The sequence below is a fragment of the Agelaius phoeniceus genome, chromosome 7, assembly GCF_051311805.1.
Source record: "Agelaius phoeniceus isolate bAgePho1 chromosome 7, bAgePho1.hap1, whole genome shotgun sequence".
Classification (NCBI taxonomy): domain Eukaryota; kingdom Metazoa; phylum Chordata; class Aves; order Passeriformes; family Icteridae; genus Agelaius; species Agelaius phoeniceus.
Window position 1 is genome coordinate 18,625,523 of NC_135271.1, and position 18,213 is coordinate 18,643,735.

At 39.3% G+C, this 18,213-nt stretch overlaps 1 protein-coding gene across 1 annotated transcript in view; it reads left to right on the forward strand.

Annotated features, from left to right (window-relative positions):
• Positions 1-18,213, forward strand: part of ZNF804A (zinc finger protein 804A) — a 144,743-nt gene that overhangs the window by 95,478 nt on the left and 31,052 nt on the right. The window contains exon 2 of the mRNA XM_054636400.2: positions 15,336-15,479. Within this exon, the coding sequence (XP_054492375.2) occupies positions 15,336-15,479 (144 nt within the window). The remainder of the gene's footprint in view (positions 1-15,335; positions 15,480-18,213) is intronic.

The window sequence follows — 18,213 nt, forward strand, 5'->3', positions numbered from 1 at the left end:
TGTTTTACTCCTTCACCTTTCCATTGATCTTGCCCACGGATGATACTGGCGTCACCTTTCTGCTCGTGAATAAGTCAATACCTTCAGCAGTAGATTAAGAGCTACTCCCCTCTGGCTGGGGAAAAAAAAACAAAGTACAAGAGGCTGGTTTTCAGTTTTTTGCCTTCTGGTGCTCCTGTGCCAGCAGCAGAGCTGGTGGGATGCTCGTTACTGTGTGCGAGGGCTGCAGAAAAGTTGTCAGCCTTCTCCTGACATTAATAAATGCCAACGTGCACGCCATGATCCTCTGTTCAAAAATTCTTCCCCCAAACTCAACCTCGTGCTGAAAGACTAAAATGCAAAATTGAGAAGTACAAATGTTATCTACATATATAAAATCTTGTATATGTGTCACTTTTGGAGAAGGAACAAGACTTGAAAGTCTAAAGTTTTGTCATCGTTATATAATCTGAGATATTTTTGAAACATTATTTTAAAGTTCCAGAGATAGGAACCCAAACCATAACATAGTAATGAATCATAATAAATATTACTGTAATTGAAATTATAAAAAAACTTTAACAGAACCTTCTCAAAATAAGGTAGTTGAAGTGAGGAATGAAATGCCCTGTTTTGTAGGACAGAAGTGTTATTTATGTTTTTATTTCAAGAACATTCCTGGCTGTCCTTCTGATGTGGTCAGCTGCCCAAAATAAAGACTGAATCAACTAATACTGGTGCCAGGGAGCTCTGAAATTATACAAGCAGGCATTTCAATATTAAGAGTTTGTATTTTTACTTTACTGTTGAACTGTTTTCTCTACTATTTCTCTTTGTGACTATTACTTTTAAAAGCTATTTAAAAATGCTTTGGTTAACAATTATTTATATGAAATCAAGATTACTATGATTAGAATCAGGTAGGGAGGAGGAAAAAGTATTTGTTAATGAAAAAAGTAAAAGCTGCTAGTTAATATCTTACCTATTTATGAGAGAAAGTGGTGTAGGAAAGCTTTTTTAAAGGTCAGTGAATTTCTATGAAATTGTTCTGTTCTCATTGCCTCTAAAATTAAGTGTGCAAGGTGAAGATTAAAACCTGTGTGTTCAATGGCAGAATTGCCCTTTAAAGCAGAAGTCAAACACTGGCCCCAGAAAGAGGAAGGACTGAAAACTTTTTGGCTTCTTCCTTGCACTTCTGAAAATTTCAGGAGTTGTTTTTCACAGCAGTTAATTTCATATCCACCTCCCTGGGCAAGGTACCTCCAGAAAGGAAGGAGTCTCTGTGTAGAGAATGTAGAGAATGTATATATATATATCATCAACATAACCTTTATAGGTGAGTCTCCTGTGGTTAGTGCTTGATAATTCCTAAAGGAAGCCAGCCAAGGAATACATGTAACTCACCCATGTCCTGCTGTGGCACAGGGCTTTGCCTGCCTTACACCCGGCAGAAATCCCACCTTCCTTCCTTTCCTGTCAGAAAGATTGAGTTGGCCAAAGAAAGCCTTTCCTTTAATAAAGACAAAAATCAATACTTCAACAGCTTTCTTGAAAAGACTGAGCAGAATTATTTTAAAAACCCAAAGTGGTGGCCACCATCACAGCTTCTCTGTTTGCATCACTTGCTCTCTTGTGATTATTGAGCTGGAAATCCCAGTTTTAGGTCTTTTTTGTGCTGGGGACACAGTAGTGAAAAAATGTTTCAAAAATCTCACAAATTCAGGATTTTCACAAATACAGAAAAAATTATCAACAGCTGTGTCTCACATTCTCAAGGAAAGATCCAAATAAAAGCAGGATACTGCTGAGCATTGATTATTTTCTATGTGTTTTCAGCTTCTTTTTGAGGACACAAATTGTCATTCACTGCCTGCTAAAATCCCTGTTTTTCTACTATTGTTGTTAAGGCATTTTTTAAAAGACAAGATTGCTAACAGCTGCGGCACCTGTTAAATTTTCATATCAACATTAAAGGGATGACTAATTTATTAATCTAGTTTAGATCAGAATGACCTTTTCTTTTCTTTGTATTAAAATCCTTTCCCTGAAAAATTAGTGTTTCTCCAGGTTGCTTGTATTGATTACTAGTGCTGGTATTTATTTATAATTAGAAGTACAGTAGGGGAGAAAGCCATTTTTTAAAGCTTGATCTAAAGCCTTCTGGCATTTTTATTTCACTCTCTTTTCATAATAAACCTTATTAAAAGCCTGTAAATAGAGGGAGTGTACTTTCTAAAGAGCTGTAAGAAAATTATATGGGCCCAACTGGTTTTCAAAATTTTGGGCTCACCACCTCCAAAATGTTGTGGCGGATACAGGAGTGCAGTCAGTCATTTTGCTGGGACCTTGGACAGTCTCTATATGAAAATGCAACTTTGATCACAGCAGTATCTGCACAAACTCCAGCCAAGAACCAGCTTTGTTCTGATTTTTGATGTTAAAATTACAACTTTCTCTTCAGGAAAGTAATTATTTCTTTTTTATCCCCCCCTTTCCTCTTTATTTTTTTTTTTTTTGATGTTACATGAGACAGACTCGAGCAGCCAAATATTAGAAAGATTAGAAAGAAGCAATTTGGCTTAGAAAGAACTCTATAGATCGTGGAGGGTGACAGAAGCTGTCAGTATTGATTTTCTGCCACTTTCCTGTTTGACCTTTTGGATTGCAGCGGGCACTCTTAAGAGGATTTAGCTTGTACCAAATTAAAGATATCACAGAACAATTGCTGACTCATATTGTGGAAGCTGGCTGAGCTCTGCTGCCATCAGTGCGGGGCCATGGTCATTACTTGATTTAATGTGCTCTTGTGGATCAAGTTGTTTGAAAAGCTGCTTATGAAAACAAGGTTGATGGTGATAAATGAAGTTGCCACCTACTTTATTTTCTCACACATGCGTGTGTGTATTTAAACATAGTGTCTCAAACTTCTGCATGTGAAACTTGACATGAAAAGCGATCAAAATACACATCAAAAACTCAGATAAAACAGTGCTTTAAATATGCATCTATAAAAGCTTCATTTGCGTTGTTGAGGATGAAATTGAGACAAAATGCCCAAGTGATTTGTCTTCATTTTACACCTCCTGGCAGCAACTTGACACAAAACTTCCATGTGAGCATCCTCTGCTGGGTACCCTTCCACCCTGTTTGGAGGAAATAGATTGCTTGTCTGGAGTAGTTCAAATGCTTTAATCTCATTTAATATTCATGAAGTATTTTGCTATATGATGGAATTCAGTTTGTGGAAATAGTTTATTTTTTTTCAGTGGATGCCCAAAAAGCATAGAATAAATATAGAAATGTAATAATTAGGTGAATTCCTTTTAATTGTTAGGACAATTTCAAGAAGCAACATGTTAGTATGCAGTTTTTTGTCTGATAAACTGTGTGCTAGATTAATGTATTTTAAAATGGCACAGGAATATTGATCTGGAAGAGCTGTCTGTGCTGGGTGTTTCTTTTTAAAATAAAATTAAAGCGATAATTTGTATTTGCACTGCTGTTTTCATACTAAACCCCATGAGAAGACCTCATGGTAATCAGCTGTTGGAGCTATTGCAGAAGTGTGCCTTTTGCAGTACATCATGCCCTGCATGTGTGCATCTTAATGTGTACATGAAATGGCCAACCCATGTCAGCCTCAATTAACAGAGAGGCAAAGAACTCAGCAGTTTATGTATATTTCAATAATGTAGGGTCTCATGGAAAAGAAAAACAGGCTACACTCTGAGGATGCTGCTCATTAATGTTGTAGGGTCCACAGCTGAGTCCCAAGCCCAGAGGAGGTCAGCCTGTGCTGAAATTGCTCTGCTCTGCTGAAGAACCAAGTCTAAGATCCAAAGACCTTTAAGCTTTGGTCATACGTATATTTTTGTCCACTCACTGTTTTCAGTAGGCTGTGCAAAGCTCTGTATCCAGACTGTCAGGTTGTTTCTTTTATAAATAGCCATATTGTGTTGATATAAAATATTGTTGGTTTACTACTAACTGTAGCTAAGCTGGAGTGCTGTTCATGCCACTCCTATATCAGCCTCCATGCAGATATGTAGGGGGATACAGCATGGGTAAATGAATTTGGTGGTATAGAATGTCATCTTAGCCCCTAAAGAGTTGCAGCTGAACCAATTACTCAAGATTAGGAGCAGGCTGATGTTAACAGGCCACAGCTGTAGCCAATAAGAAGGGTGCTATAAAAGAGTGGATTGGTGGGAGCTGCAGTCAGTTGGCTGCTGCGAGGACAAGGAAGAGTCAGTGCTTAGAGGAGCTGCCTACAAGAAACAAAGGAGGTAGGAAACTCTAGCAATGTGGAACTCTTGCAATGTAATGACAATAGAACTGTTGCATTATATATGACAACGCAGATATGCTTGCTTTGTAGCAAAGATGGTTATCAGGTTTCTAATTCATTTAGAAATGCTAATTTTGCATACATTTCACTGATGAGTCCTGTTGTGCATCTTACCAGCTTCCATGGTGTGGGGCATTTGTCAGCTGTTTGTTTCTTCTAGGCAACTGGAGTTCACTTTGACTGAAAAGAGACAACTTTTGGTGTGGCAGGTGTGCCTTAGGGCCAAGGAAGAACTGAATAATGCAAGGACATGAAGTATTTGTGTGCAATAAATTGTTTTCTGTTACCAAATGCCTTGAGCTCGCCGCCAGTACTGGCATCTCCTCAGTATGCATTTGTGTTGAGCCATCCTTTCTCCCTTCCAGTCTTTTTTTCTAGTTCTGTCAGAGAATCCTTGAGGCTTGAGGTCATGCTGCTGTAACTGCTGAGCAGTTCACAGCCATTTAGCAAGTTCTTTGTGAAGGTTGGAAAATCAAGACCTTTGGATCTGTAGTTTTATGGAAACCTAAAAGTGCAGAGGTTTTTTTTCCTATAGAGCACATGATATTAGGAGGCCTTGATTTTAGTTTTTGGATGATTTTATTAACTTCTTTTTGGACCTTTTGCTTTTGTTGTTGGCTTTGATTTCTCCTGTAAAAAGGTTGGTTGCTCTTGGCCATCTCTCAGCTGTTCTACATCCCATACAACCTCCCTGTGGTTTGCTCTGGCGTGGTGACAATGGAACTTAACTGGCTATATGAATTGATTTAGATTTTAAGTAAACTTTGTTTTCCCTATTTTTGACCTAGATCAGCTTGCTGGTTTATTTAGATAAACATGTGCTCCTGCAAATAAGCGTGCTGGCCCTGAGCAGGAGTAGCCAGGCACAAAAAAGAGGAGGAGGTACCTGTAGAGTACCACTTCAGCTTCTGGGGACTCTAAAACTGTCTTTTTTACCCTGCTCAGAGTCCCTAAAGCAAAAGGAGTCTGAGGGCACTTCTCTAATAGAAATGATCAGTAAGAGGTACATGGAATATTTGGAATTTCAGACTGGACCTGATAGGTTTTGCAGTGTCCTGGTTTCTGGGAAAAGCCGACACGAGTGGATTAGCTCTGCTCACAGAGGGTTTGTGGTTTAGCATCTCCTTCTTTAATAGCTGGTCTGAGCCCTGCAGTGTGTGACAGATTGGCAGAAATAGTCCCTCAGACTTCACTCAGATCTCTGGCTCTAGTCTGGTCCTGAGCTTTTGTCAGTGTATATTGAAAATGTATTTAAAACCCAATTTCGTTGGCTGACAGTGTGACAAGATGTCATTCCCTGCATTTTTGCTCAACTTCAGGGACTTTTGACAGTGTTCAGTGAGGAAAAACAGGACAGGAAATGGAACAGCATGACTCAGGGTGGGATATTTTTGAGGAAGCTTTGGCTGTTTTGTGGATGTGTCTCATTTTCCCTGCACCTCTCAGAATGCAGTTAATGATGAGGGCTCAATGATCATGGGCACTGCCTCATCTCCCTGCATTGTCTCCTACTGCTGGCATCAGAGCCATTCCCAGCATGGCCACAGTGCTGGTGCTTTTTTAAGGCTCTCCTTGGAAATGTCCTTGGTGGCAGTGGCCAGTCATTTTTAGGTATTTTCCATCAGCTTGTGCACGCCTACGGGATGTCAGGCACTGGAGTTTGGCTATCCTCATGGCAGGGCTGGCTGCTATTGAATGCTTGCCTGGGTAGTAGGCAGCAAATAGATCAATAAAAATGCTTTCTCGTGCCTTTTCTGTTTGTCACACTGTCAGCTTCTGAAGTGTTTGCCTAACCATATATCTTGACACATGGCTGTACCACAGTCCTTCATATTCTCTTAGTTTGCTAACACAAAAATGAAAAGTATCAAATCAACTCAAATTTTTTTCTTTTTCCCTGTGGCCAGAAGGTGGAGTGAACTTCTTGATTTTAGGCATGTATGAACCTTAGGTGGTATTTTCTCTTAAGCTTCCATTGTCTTTCTCTTTTATTGAAGTTTTTGATTATCAGCTATCCAGCCGTAGGGCCTCAAGTCTTCAAACTGAAGCGTTAGCATTGACATCAAATAGCTATTCTCATGAGTTGCATCTATTCAAACAACTTCTTACCCAGGTGAGGGTCACAGCAATGATAAATGCTTCATTTGCCATTTGTTTCTCACACAGAGAGTCAGACAAACTCATTAAAACTCACTGGGAAAAGATATTTTCCATGGGTTGTTAGCTACTGTATTTAGCATATAGGCAGCTGCTTCAGCAGCAGCTGCACTTCCTCCAATATCCTTTCATTTCTTCTTTTTTTTTTTTCAACCTGAGATCATTCAGATGTTTGCAATGTTTTTTATTATGTTTTCAGAGGGAAGGAAGGGCAGGCCCATCTCATCTCCAAGATGCTGTGTCTCAGACTGCCACAAGGTCACTCCTAATTTAGCTAGCATGGATCTGCCAGGGTAAATCAGGACCCCTGCAGGGCTCTTCTCATTGTTTGGCAGCTTAAAAAACAATCTCAGAAATGAAAGAACAGGATCTTCAAAATCTCTTTGTGTATTTGCAAAGCACTGTTCTTACAGTCTCATTTCTCTTTGCCTAGGTAGTGTTGCTGCCTTTTCGCTTAGACCAACGTCCTCATCACGCTCGAATACTGATTGTGAATGGGATTTTGAATCAACTCAAGAGTAGAATAAATCTTTAGAAGGATTTTTTTTCAAGGACTGTTCTCTATGGCAAATTTAAACTTAATCCCATTTCCCATTAGGGCAAACTTTTTCACTGGGCTTCTGAGTAAAAAGATTTATTTGCGTTATTTAATGATGACAAAAGGAGTGATGCTTTTTTATTTTATTTTTTTTTCTTTAGATGAAGTGTTCTTCTGACTGTGATAACACTGGGAGGATTAATTTTAGGAAAATAAATATTTGTTGCATCATAACACAGATCTTAAGCTCATACATATTCATAACTAGACAACTGGAGGAGTTCAGGAGAGTAATTCCTAGTGGGCTTTGGGGTTTGATGTTGTGGGGCTTTTTTTTAACTAGAAGTTCCAAGCCTGTACCATGTATTTGTTTAATAACCAGATGTCTCTGTAGGATGTGGTTCTTTCCAGTGGGATAAACCCATCTAGACCATCAGCTGCATCCTGGAGCAGGTTTGCAGCTGGAATTGTTTCCTGTCCACATCCCAGGAGTGTTTCAGAGCTGGCCCAGAGCTGAGCTCTGTGTCTCAGTGGCTGGGCAGGGAAGTGCTCGTGGCACATAACATAGGGCCAGCCCTGATGGATCCCCAAAGCTGGACAAAGACAGTAAATCTGCATGGAAATACTCAATGGTCTGGAAAGCAATAGTAAAATAGAACCACAAAAAGGGTCTGTAAAGAAAAATCACTGAGCCTGCAGCGGGGATTTCCAGGAGTGCTGAGTTCAGTGGGGCACCATGTGCTCCTCAGTAGCTCCCAGCTATTTTCTTTTGGCTCTGAAAACATCATTGATTAAATGCAGAATATCACTTGAAATGCCATCACTAGGAGAAATGTAATGCTTGCATTTTTGAGACACTGTTTTGTATTTTAATAACGATATATCAGATTTTTTAAAAGTAGAGCAGATTGCAGTTTTAACCAGTCACAGATAAATTGTATTCTTCAAGGGAATGAAATGAGACAGAAACATCTTTATTTCAATTCATGTATTATATTAATTTTGGCTTTCTTTAAAAAAAAAAACTTAGAAAAATATAAGCAAAAGCAGAAAAAACAAGAAAACTATTTTGAAAGCTTAGTAAGAGAAAAAATTCACTACATGCTAAAAATCTTGTAGAAAAGAAAATTATTATAATCAAGCATGACAAGCCAAATCGAGGAAAGCTGAATCCAATAATCACCCAGAACTCACATCCTGAAAATATAAGTATGCAAATTTCAGGTGTGAGCTGTACCCTAGGTCAATCACACGCTCCAAATTAAATCTGTTTAGTATAGGGGCAGATTTTCTGTTTCCCTGATGCCTTGCCCAACTGCCAATTTTTCCTAGACCCAAAACTAACTTCACCAACTCATTAAAGCTTGAAGAGCTCTAGAGCAACTTTTTGATACAAATTAATAGCAGCCAGTCAATTGGCAGTCAGTTAACCTGTGGGAAAATAAACAAACAACTTGCCCGAGCCCTGTCCTTTCCCCTTCCTCAGGTCCTGAAATGCTCATGAAAAATGTGGTGGTAACCCTTGGGTTGAGGGCTGCCAGGCACGAACACTGACATCTGTTCCAGCACTTGGTGTTTGGGCTCAGGAGGGGCTTTCAGCTCATCTCCAGGGCTCTGAGCTCTGCAGGGTTCAAAGGCACTCACTTCACTTAGTTCAGTGTGCCAATGGAAGAATCAGAGGAACTTGATTTTCCCAAGGAGTGTAATTATGTTAGACACTCACCTGTCAATTGGATTAAGTCAAGTAGCTATGAAAATCTTCAGACATCTACGTGCCTCCTACAAGGAAATTAAAAGCCAAAATGTTTTAAATCCCAGGATGTTTTAAAATCAAAATTCTCCTCTAATTCAAGTAAGTGACTGGACTATTTAATGTAGAGGAGTAAAGGACATGAATTCCAGGCTGCTTCTTCCCATGCTTATCATTCAGCGAAGATGATATCTAGAGCTAAACCATCTTTTCTTTCTACAGCAAACCCTCCTTCAGTTCCACTCTGTCAAAAGATTAGGTGGTAGAGATGTGGTTGATAAATTTTTCTTCAACATAACTAGACCTGTGTTTTTCCATAAGCACTGATAGAGAGCTCCTCCTTAATACAGCCTCCCAGGCAAAAATGTGTGGCCAGCACTCTCACTTTACAAGTGCCTGCTCTGCCTGAAAGTGGGTTTTACAAAGCACCAGAATAAATAAATAATTCTACAGGCCTGTGCCCAGCAGTTAGTTTTAATGGCAGAAAAAACCAATCAAGTGATTTTTATGAGTCCCAGTTAAAAGTAATTATACACTATAAGTGCTTTAAGTAAGTAAATGAGACAGGCAAATCTGATAACAAATTGCTGCCTCAACGTGAGCTTCCTTTCCAGTAAATTCAGTCTGGCCATGGCAGGGCACTGTTGTGCATTGCTCTGCTCTCCACTGAGTCCAGCTCTGGCCCTGTTCTCATCTGTCTCGCTCCATTTGGAGCAGGGGCTGTGGGATTCAGCTCTTGGCATTAGTAGGTGTGTGGCTGGCAAATGTGGTGTTGCAAAATCGGGATGACTTTAGGAAGCAAACAGCACTAATGGGAATAAATTTTGCTGTTTCATTCTGATTTCACTGTGTTATTTATCCCAATGCTAGGGTGTTTACCCAAACATGAAGTACTGTCTGTGTGTTTATTGGGAAGCTGAGAAATCAGTTTTATAACAATTTGCACGTCTTCAATAGCATTTTCAAGTGTGCGTTTTCAGCAGAATACTGATTAGCTCTCCTGTATGTAATAAGTGTTTTGGCTGGAACTGGGTGTCTGCAGGTAGTCTTGAAGAAAAAATACAGGTGGTGTGGGGTTTTTTCAGCCTCTGATGTTCAGTTAACACAGGTTACCATTCCTTCCTTGGGCCCATCCCCATCCAGTGCAGTGGGGTCACTGCTGGAAACACCTTTGCCCAAAAAGAGAATGTCAGAAGGGATCAAGGAAATAGTGTCTGTGGCCTTGTGAGCTGTACTTTGCTATCACCTCCCACAACTAATGGCAAAGTTTCAGGTAAGGTAATCAAAAAGACCTGACAATTTTCGTGGTAATTATTTACCCAGACAGTTGTCAGTCTCCTTCCTGAAACTCCCTCTGTACTTGTAGATGAATTTGTCAGGATCAATGAGTAATTTGATCCATGTCTCTAACTGCCTTTTGCTTTGGTCTCCCCACCTTGATAAGGACAGGAACCTTATAAATAATTAGGTTTGTTAATAGACTGTACTAATATTCTCAATATATTCTATTTTTTTATTTATTCCTTCAAGTACATCAGTGGATGATGTATAGACTGCTTACATGAGGAAAAATGAAGTACTATGCAAAGATATGAAAAAAATTCTATATACCAAGTAATACCAAGATTGATAGCAGAGGAGGTGTTAGTAAGTTTTACCTTTTATTCCACAAAATCTGCTGTCTTTATAATACTATGTAAATATACCATAAATTAAAGAATCCTTTGTAAATTGTGTTCATGGATGTCACAGTTGATTAACTACAGGGAAGTGTGCTCTTAAGTTGTGGCTGATTTTTTTTTTGTAACAATATATTTTTAGGCTTTTTTATATAAATATAGCTAATGCAGAGTTCTGTCAAATCAAGAGTATTAGTTTGATTTTTTGGAAATCTCTAAAATAATTTTTTTTTGTTGTTTTAGTTATTGTAACAGGAAGAAGTGCTTTAAATATTTTTTGTGAAACAAGGTTACACTGGAACATCTGTCAGGTCTAATGGGCTCTAATCCAGAGGATCAGACCAGAGCAGCCTAATCCTCTCTGGGATGACTATACCAGTAAATTATCCTGAAGAAGGGCTTTATTTCTGTAATACGTTTTGCTTTGCACTGACTGTAGGCCTGACCCTTTTAAGTCTACAGTAAATGCAGAATAGCTTACTGCAATAAAAGGAGCTCACATTTATTGTAAAGTAAGAACATTCACACTAGTAATCACCATGGAATAGATAATGTATTATAATTTCACATTCTTCCCCTTTTTTTTTTTTGTCTAGCTGACCTTTCTGCAGATAGTAAAGTGTGAGCCTGAAGTGCACTCCATAAAAATATCCCCATGGCTGATGCATCCAGTGAGCTCTCCAAAGTTATCTGTGTAAAGAGTTCAGCACTCCTGTAGTATTCTTTCTTTCTTTCTCTCTCTCTCCTGTAATGGGAGCACAAAGTCCAGTCTGGTTTGTGACAGCCCCTCTGTGAATTAAGGCTGCTTTTAATCCAATTTATCAGATGTTTGCAGTAGCATAGGCTTAAGGCTTTGGAGGATGGAGGAGATGGATTTAGAGAAATAAAGCTAGCTGATAGATGGGATCACTTATTAGAGATCTATCATATAAATTATGAAAAATAGCTACAGTGAATTATAGCTCTAGGCTTTCAGATAATAAGCCTTTCAGGAAAAAAATAATGAAACTAAGTGACACTCAGTTCTGGGTTTTATTACTAGGCTAAATCATAATTCAAAATTCTTTTAAAACTTCCAGGACAGTTTGCAAATCTTGATGAAAATGAAACTAAGCTTGATCATATTCAACCAGTTTAAGTGAATTTTTTGGCTGCTACTTTACTCCAGCAATATTTCTGTCCAGTAAGTTTCCAGGTTGTTTCTGTCTGCAGTCCATTGCCTCCTGCTGCTCTCAAGGTCCAGGGACTGTAATTTGTTACTGTCAGTTTTTGGGCAGTTATCCCTCATCAATATGGAAGGGGACAGGGAAAGTCTCCTCTGCCAAGGCAGCATTCCTTGCAAAATCGACAGGAACAGCCTGGCAGGCAAAAAACCAGCAGCCTCTGTTCTCCTGTTTCTAGCCTCTGCCTGATGCCTCAGGTTTTAGCTTTTATATTTTTCAGATTCTGTGCTGCTTTTGTGTCTGGGTCTGGGCTTCATATCAGGGGATGGTGAGCTCCCTTCACAGAGCAGGGAGACAAAACAATTCCTTCTCCAGCTGGGGACCAAGGACAAATGATCCCAATCTCAGGCCCAAGAGCATAAATATGGACTGAAGAGAGAAAAACAAGCAGGATGGGACTTCACAAGCTAAAGCTGTAATTGAACAATTAACTCCAATATGCAAATGGACCAGAACTTATAAAAGTGAGAGACCCTGTGACCAGGTGTCCATTTTGTGACCATTTTGGTCCATCGTGGGTGCAGCCCTGGCTGGGCTCTTGTGCTGCCCAAGGTGCATCCATTGAGGCCTTGTAATAAATCCCCACTTTATTTAACTCCATCTAGCCTCTGTTCTAGGTCAGCCTCCTCAAGGCATCATGCCCATCCTTGAAACCAGACTTTCCCCACTCCCAGTGACTCTGGGGTTTGCTCACTGCCAGCAGCAGCAGGAGCAGTGGACTCAGTCCCAACCTGGCCCAGGGGATCCCACAGTGACAGAGAATCTCCTGAACACCATCTTTTAAGGGTGTTCCTAAGGGGGTTTTTGTGTGTGTGCCTGTGAAATACAAATAGTCTGAAGTCTTGAGCTTTGTCTTGCTGCCCCTGGAGAAATGGGAAATTTTAAACTGGATGAAGTTTAGTAGCTGCATAGGAGCATCTGCCAGCAAAATATTATACAGCAGCAAAGGATGTGGATGATAAAAGTGTTAGTTTAGTGCTGCATCATGATTTTAAAAAATCTGAATGGGAGAGGGTAGAAAACAGAGGCTAAGAATGGATTATGCATGGCGTTGTGTGTAGCATGTTCTTGGATCTTTTGGAGACTATGGAAAGAATAAGCAGAGGTGATGAAGTGTAAGGAATTCATGAATAAAGCAGAACGAAGTCGTTCAGGGAGCAATACCTGAGAGAAGATGTGCTAGGGGTACATGTACTTAACAATGACCCAGTCAAAGGGAATAAAAGGCAAGTGTTGATGACCTTTTCCAATATGCAACAGCTGAAACCAGCAGAATGCAGGTGCAAAGCAAAGGGTGTGATGCTGAGAGTCACTTTCCTTGGCTGTACAGATCAAAATATTGCACAGGTTTAAAAGGTTGAGCCAGTACAGGCATTCATGTGTTCCCAAGGTCAGGTACTTGTGGTTCTTGTCATTTAAAAGTCCCTTCTCCACGCATGATTGAGCCTCATTATTGTGTTCCACTCCATCTACTTGCATTTAATTTAGGTGTGTTGCCATTCTTCACTTACCTTTGAAGCTTTGATGTACTATTGTAATGTAAATTTAACCCTGTGCCCAAAAAAAAACCCAGCTGAAGGAATTTAGTGATAGAAACCCCAAGATCCTTTGCAGTAAAGTTTTCCATGGGGTTGCACTACCCCTGCCTCATTAAAATGCATTGCCATGCCAAATGTAATTGCAGTCAGGTTAGGTTGTGCTATGAAAAAAATATATTGTTTCAAAAATGGTGCTTTAAGCCAAGGACACCACCAGTGAAGTTACATAACTTTATTCAAGGTATTTCACAACGTTAGTAAGTCTTACAAAAGCTTGCTTGAGAGTTAATCAGCAGCATGGTGTAAGATCTTGATGAAAAATGATTGTTCAATTCACTGTTCTTGCCTTAGGATCCATCACATTGACTCTCCTCATATATATATATATATATGATGTTTGGTAGTATTCCAGAGTTTTGAAAAATTCCCTCAAATTCAGATTTTTCTTTTTCATGTTTTAAAAAAACCCAAATAAGGTGTCCTCCCTTTGTAGACTGCAAGAATTACTTTTAAAGTCTTTCAAGGGAGTGTATCTCCTTAGGGTCTTCATGGGATTTCCACTGCTTTCCATACATAGCAGCCTGGTAATACCTGAAGTGGTTTAAAACCTGTAGTTTTTGCTAGTAGATACCAAGAGCTAAGTACAGAGTTTGCAGGTGAAATTTCCATAGTGCATAAATGTATTTTCAAGTGAGTAAAGTATTGCTATTTCTTGAAATAAAATGCTAACTCAGTTTGGATTAAAATGGAACAGATTTTGTGAAACACCACTGTAGAAAAGTGTTAGGAATGTGTGAATTTGTCATGTGTCAGCCAATATTCAAAACACCACTGTGAAGTGACTTGTGCAATTCTATTAATGGACAAAATTTTGGTGAGGGAGTACTTCAGTTTGGGTATGAATCAACAGTGTTTGCTGGCAGTCCAATCATGCTGAATTATAGTTAAAGTGCTACTTTAAATAATAAGTACTTTCTGGATATAATTTTAATTTTATGACTACTGTTCCTCTCTCTTGAGAATAAACAGCATTGTTATAAAAATATTCTAATCTGATAAACATAAATTTTCCATTTCCAAGTCCCCAAAATATATTGGAAGTATATGAGTCGTCAGCTGTGAAAACTGCAACCAAATACAGTCTTTTTTCCCCAAATTAACTCAGTTTTGGATATTCTGATTACAATATTACAAGGTGTAGATGTTACAATAGCTACCTGAACCAAAGAATTCACAGTGAAGAAACATTGAGAAACAAATCAGAGGGGGTTATTTTGTTAAACAGTATTTGACATGTTTGGGATTTTTACTGAGATTCTATCCCAGACAGAGTTGTCAGAAGCAGGAGCCATGGCACTGAGGTTATACATGCTCAGTGTTCAGCTGGTATTACACTAATCTGACATGACAGACCATTTCCATGCTCTTTCACAGCAGGCCCCATTACCACCAATGCATTTAGGGAATTAAAAAGCCTTGTATGCAATTTTCTCATAAATGATGAGCAGAGTTGTATGTTATGCATTGGCTGATGTATGGTAAACAGAGCTGTGTGTGTCCTGACGTGGGATGGTAAACACAAAGGGATGAAAATATTAATTACATCTCAGCTGTGAAAGTGTTCCTCATGTTTCCTATGTACAGGCATTCAAGAAGGACATAGTAGGTTTTTTTTAAAATTTTGTTGGGTTTCTTCTATTATTTTTGTTTTGGTAAGCAAACTTTTTTGTAAAAGCCTTGTAACTAAATTATTGCCATTTGTATCTTCATGCTTATTGTGCTTGGGTATATTACTGAGGAGCGAGGCTTGGATCCAAATGAACTTGAAAATAGCCTTCAGCATGATAAATATTTGTATTTAAATAGAACCCAGGGAAATCCTTCAGGCCTCTGACAGAGCCCTGAAGGGGAGCTGGCAACTCTATGGCAAACTGAAGTGTGCAAATGTTCATCCTCACAGCAGATCCAGTAAATATGTGCAGTGTAACACAGCAAATATGGGAAGGCTTTTAGTTACAGAGGTGTGCAAATGTTTACAAATACGATTAACTGCAGAGCACAAAATCCATTCGCGGCATCAAAGGCAAAACTAAAATTACTTTTTCCTGCCCCCCCCCTTCCAGGATTATGCTGAAAAGAAAAACACGATAGCAAAAGCTCTGGAAGATCTGAAAGCCAACTTCTACTGTGAACTCTGTGACAAGCAGTACTACAAACACCAGGAGTTTGACAATCACATCAACTCTTATGATCATGCTCACAAACAGGTAAGAGAAATCTGCTCACTGCTACTTCAGCTTCAGATGGAATAATGGAATAAGATGTCCTTCATACAATCTGCAATTGTCCTCAGTTGCAGATTCTGGAAAGCAAAATTCACTGTTTTCTCAGAAACAAATCTTACCATGGAGATTTTACAGTCAAAAAATTCTGAGGTGGGAAGAAAGAGAAATTTGAGCAGTTTAATATTGAAGAGGAGCAGGGAATGGTGAATAATAATGAATAATATGATGAAAAATGTGAATGTATAATTTCCTTCTTACCATTTTAATTTTTCACATAAATGCTGTGGTATGATGTGACTTATTGGGAAACATTTGTTGCAACAGATGTGCATAAGAAATTTGGGTAAACTTTTTTTTGGTGCAATACAGTTCTGAAATGGGCTATGACTTCTTAAATTAGTGCAGATACAGTTCTGAAATGAGCTATGATTTTATTTCAATGCACTGTATTAAAACAAAGTGTGTCAATGAAGGGTTTCTGTGTGTTAGCTTTAAAGCATCAGTGTTTAGGTTTCTATCACCATACTGTATCACTTTCCCTCCAAGCTCTGTGTCTTTCTTTGGTGAGATGAAAGCAGTGCTTCCACAGAATGACAGAGGCAATGCATCCCAGGGCAGCATTCTGATCTGCAGAGGGGTTAAATCTATTTAATTCAAAAGGAGAGACAATGCAGCTTGACTCCCCTGAAGTGATATGTACTGATAGTGTAAAGATATATAATAACTGTACAGAAAATTCCTACACAGGCCACTCAGCTGGTAATTATTCTGTACCTTTTCTGTTTGTTGTTTTTTTTTTTAATCTGGTGATATCATGTGGTTGTGTATCTGGATTGATTGCCTTTATTCTAATTGAATCTCCCTTTTTCCTGTTAGTCTGCTCAGGGTGAACACAGATAAGCTACTACATGTTTTATATCTGTATTATATAGAATAATGATTTGCTTTTCTTTAGCACCAGTCCTTGAAACTTCTTTCTCACTCTCTCACTGGTGTTTTTATTTAGCCCATGACTTACACTATCAATGTGAGTGTTAGGTTTAGTTTGGAGAACTGTGAAGATGTGGACCTCAGCAGCAACAGCAATCTGTGAGAAGCTGGAGGGAAAGATGCATATATTGCATAAGAAATTAGCAGGTAGCTTCATTGCATCCTGCAGCTGTTTATTGTGAGTTTTAGTTAAAGTACAGCTGGAACTGATGCTTCAGGCGTTATATTCACACAGCAGCAGGTCATTGATGGATGGCAGAAAAGAGAAGTTATGGGCAGTCTTCCCCACTTGACCTCACTTAGGATTTATATTTATTAATTTTTTTAGTGCTGTGGAGCCCTTTGAAATAATGAGAAACTGCAGGCTGCAGTCCTTGTTCCTCTGTTCAGTATTGATGAAAAATTGATTTTGAAGCTGAGGTCAGGTGTGAGATTGAACAGGAAATTTTTTTCCAGTGTTTCACATGGTAATTCTTGTTTTCTCATGGCTTTGGGCAGGAGAGGGTGGGCACTGCACCAGCCTCTGGTGGAGCATGGCAGATCCTGCCTCTCCATTTTTTCTGCAGGGAGTCTGTGAGTCTGTGTTTGCATGTGGCTCTGTGGATATGTTTGGTGAAACACAGGAAGCCATCCTCTTCCTCTGTTCAACATTCCCTAGTCTAATCTTCCTGCTAGGAAATTAAAAAAAAAAATTGCAGTTTTCAAGTAGAAAAAATTGTGTGGATGCTTGTTTGGCCAAAGTAAAAGTTTTCACTAATGTTACTGGCAAATAACTGTTGATTCTTGAGATAAAATGTTGAGTTGAATTCTCCCGGAATATTTTTTTTTGTGGTGGCTTCTATTAGTGCTATGAAAAAAAAATCATTCCTCTTCCCATATTTTAGATGTAAAAGCATATGCTGCAGCACAGGCTCCCTCTGATTAGCTCTGTTTTCAAGAACTTCCCACCAAATGCTTTTTTTGGGCAGTTTTAATAAGCTTGCTGGAGACATGTGCAGGTGCTACTACTGTTCAGTGTTCTGATTTTGTCCTGAGACTGCCTCCACCAATGGCTGAAGTTTTCCAGCAGTTCAGCAGAGGTGAGAGGAGCTAGAAATCTGCCTTTGGATTCTGCTTCATATTTCTTCTTTTCTTTTTCTCTTCTATCACACCTTTCTGCAGTAGTGGACGGGTAAGGGAAGCACTTTAGTACAAAGAGTTTCCCACTACCCCAGGGCAGTTGTGCAGCCACTTTGGTTTCAGTGATCCCAGCACCCAAAAGTGGTTTCTATGAGATCAAATGGATGAAAGCTCTGCCTAAACCTGAGCTCACCCCAGCTTTTCTGAAAAGCCATATTTAATCCTAATTGTGCAGTCTGTTATCACACTATCTAAGCCACGGGAGGGTTTGGCAGAGAAAATGTTCCTAACAGCTCCTGTACCTTAATTCTGTTGTAGAAGATTTTCTTTCCATCCAGTCAGATGTTGCTAGCACACAAAATTTACAGGATTTAAACCAGAAGATTCATTATGTGGGTTTCCTCCATTGGCTGGGAGGCCCTGTGCTGTCAGGGGCTGGTTGTGTTTTGATTTGTTGTGTCTTAACATCTTCTGAACACCCACTTTGAGATAGCATGAGCACCTTCTGAGCAATCCAGAAAGAAAGCACAGGACTAGGGCAAAGGCAATTTTATTTCCTAGGACCTGAAGGAGTTTAGTGTCTCAAGAGCCCCACTGCCTCTGTTAG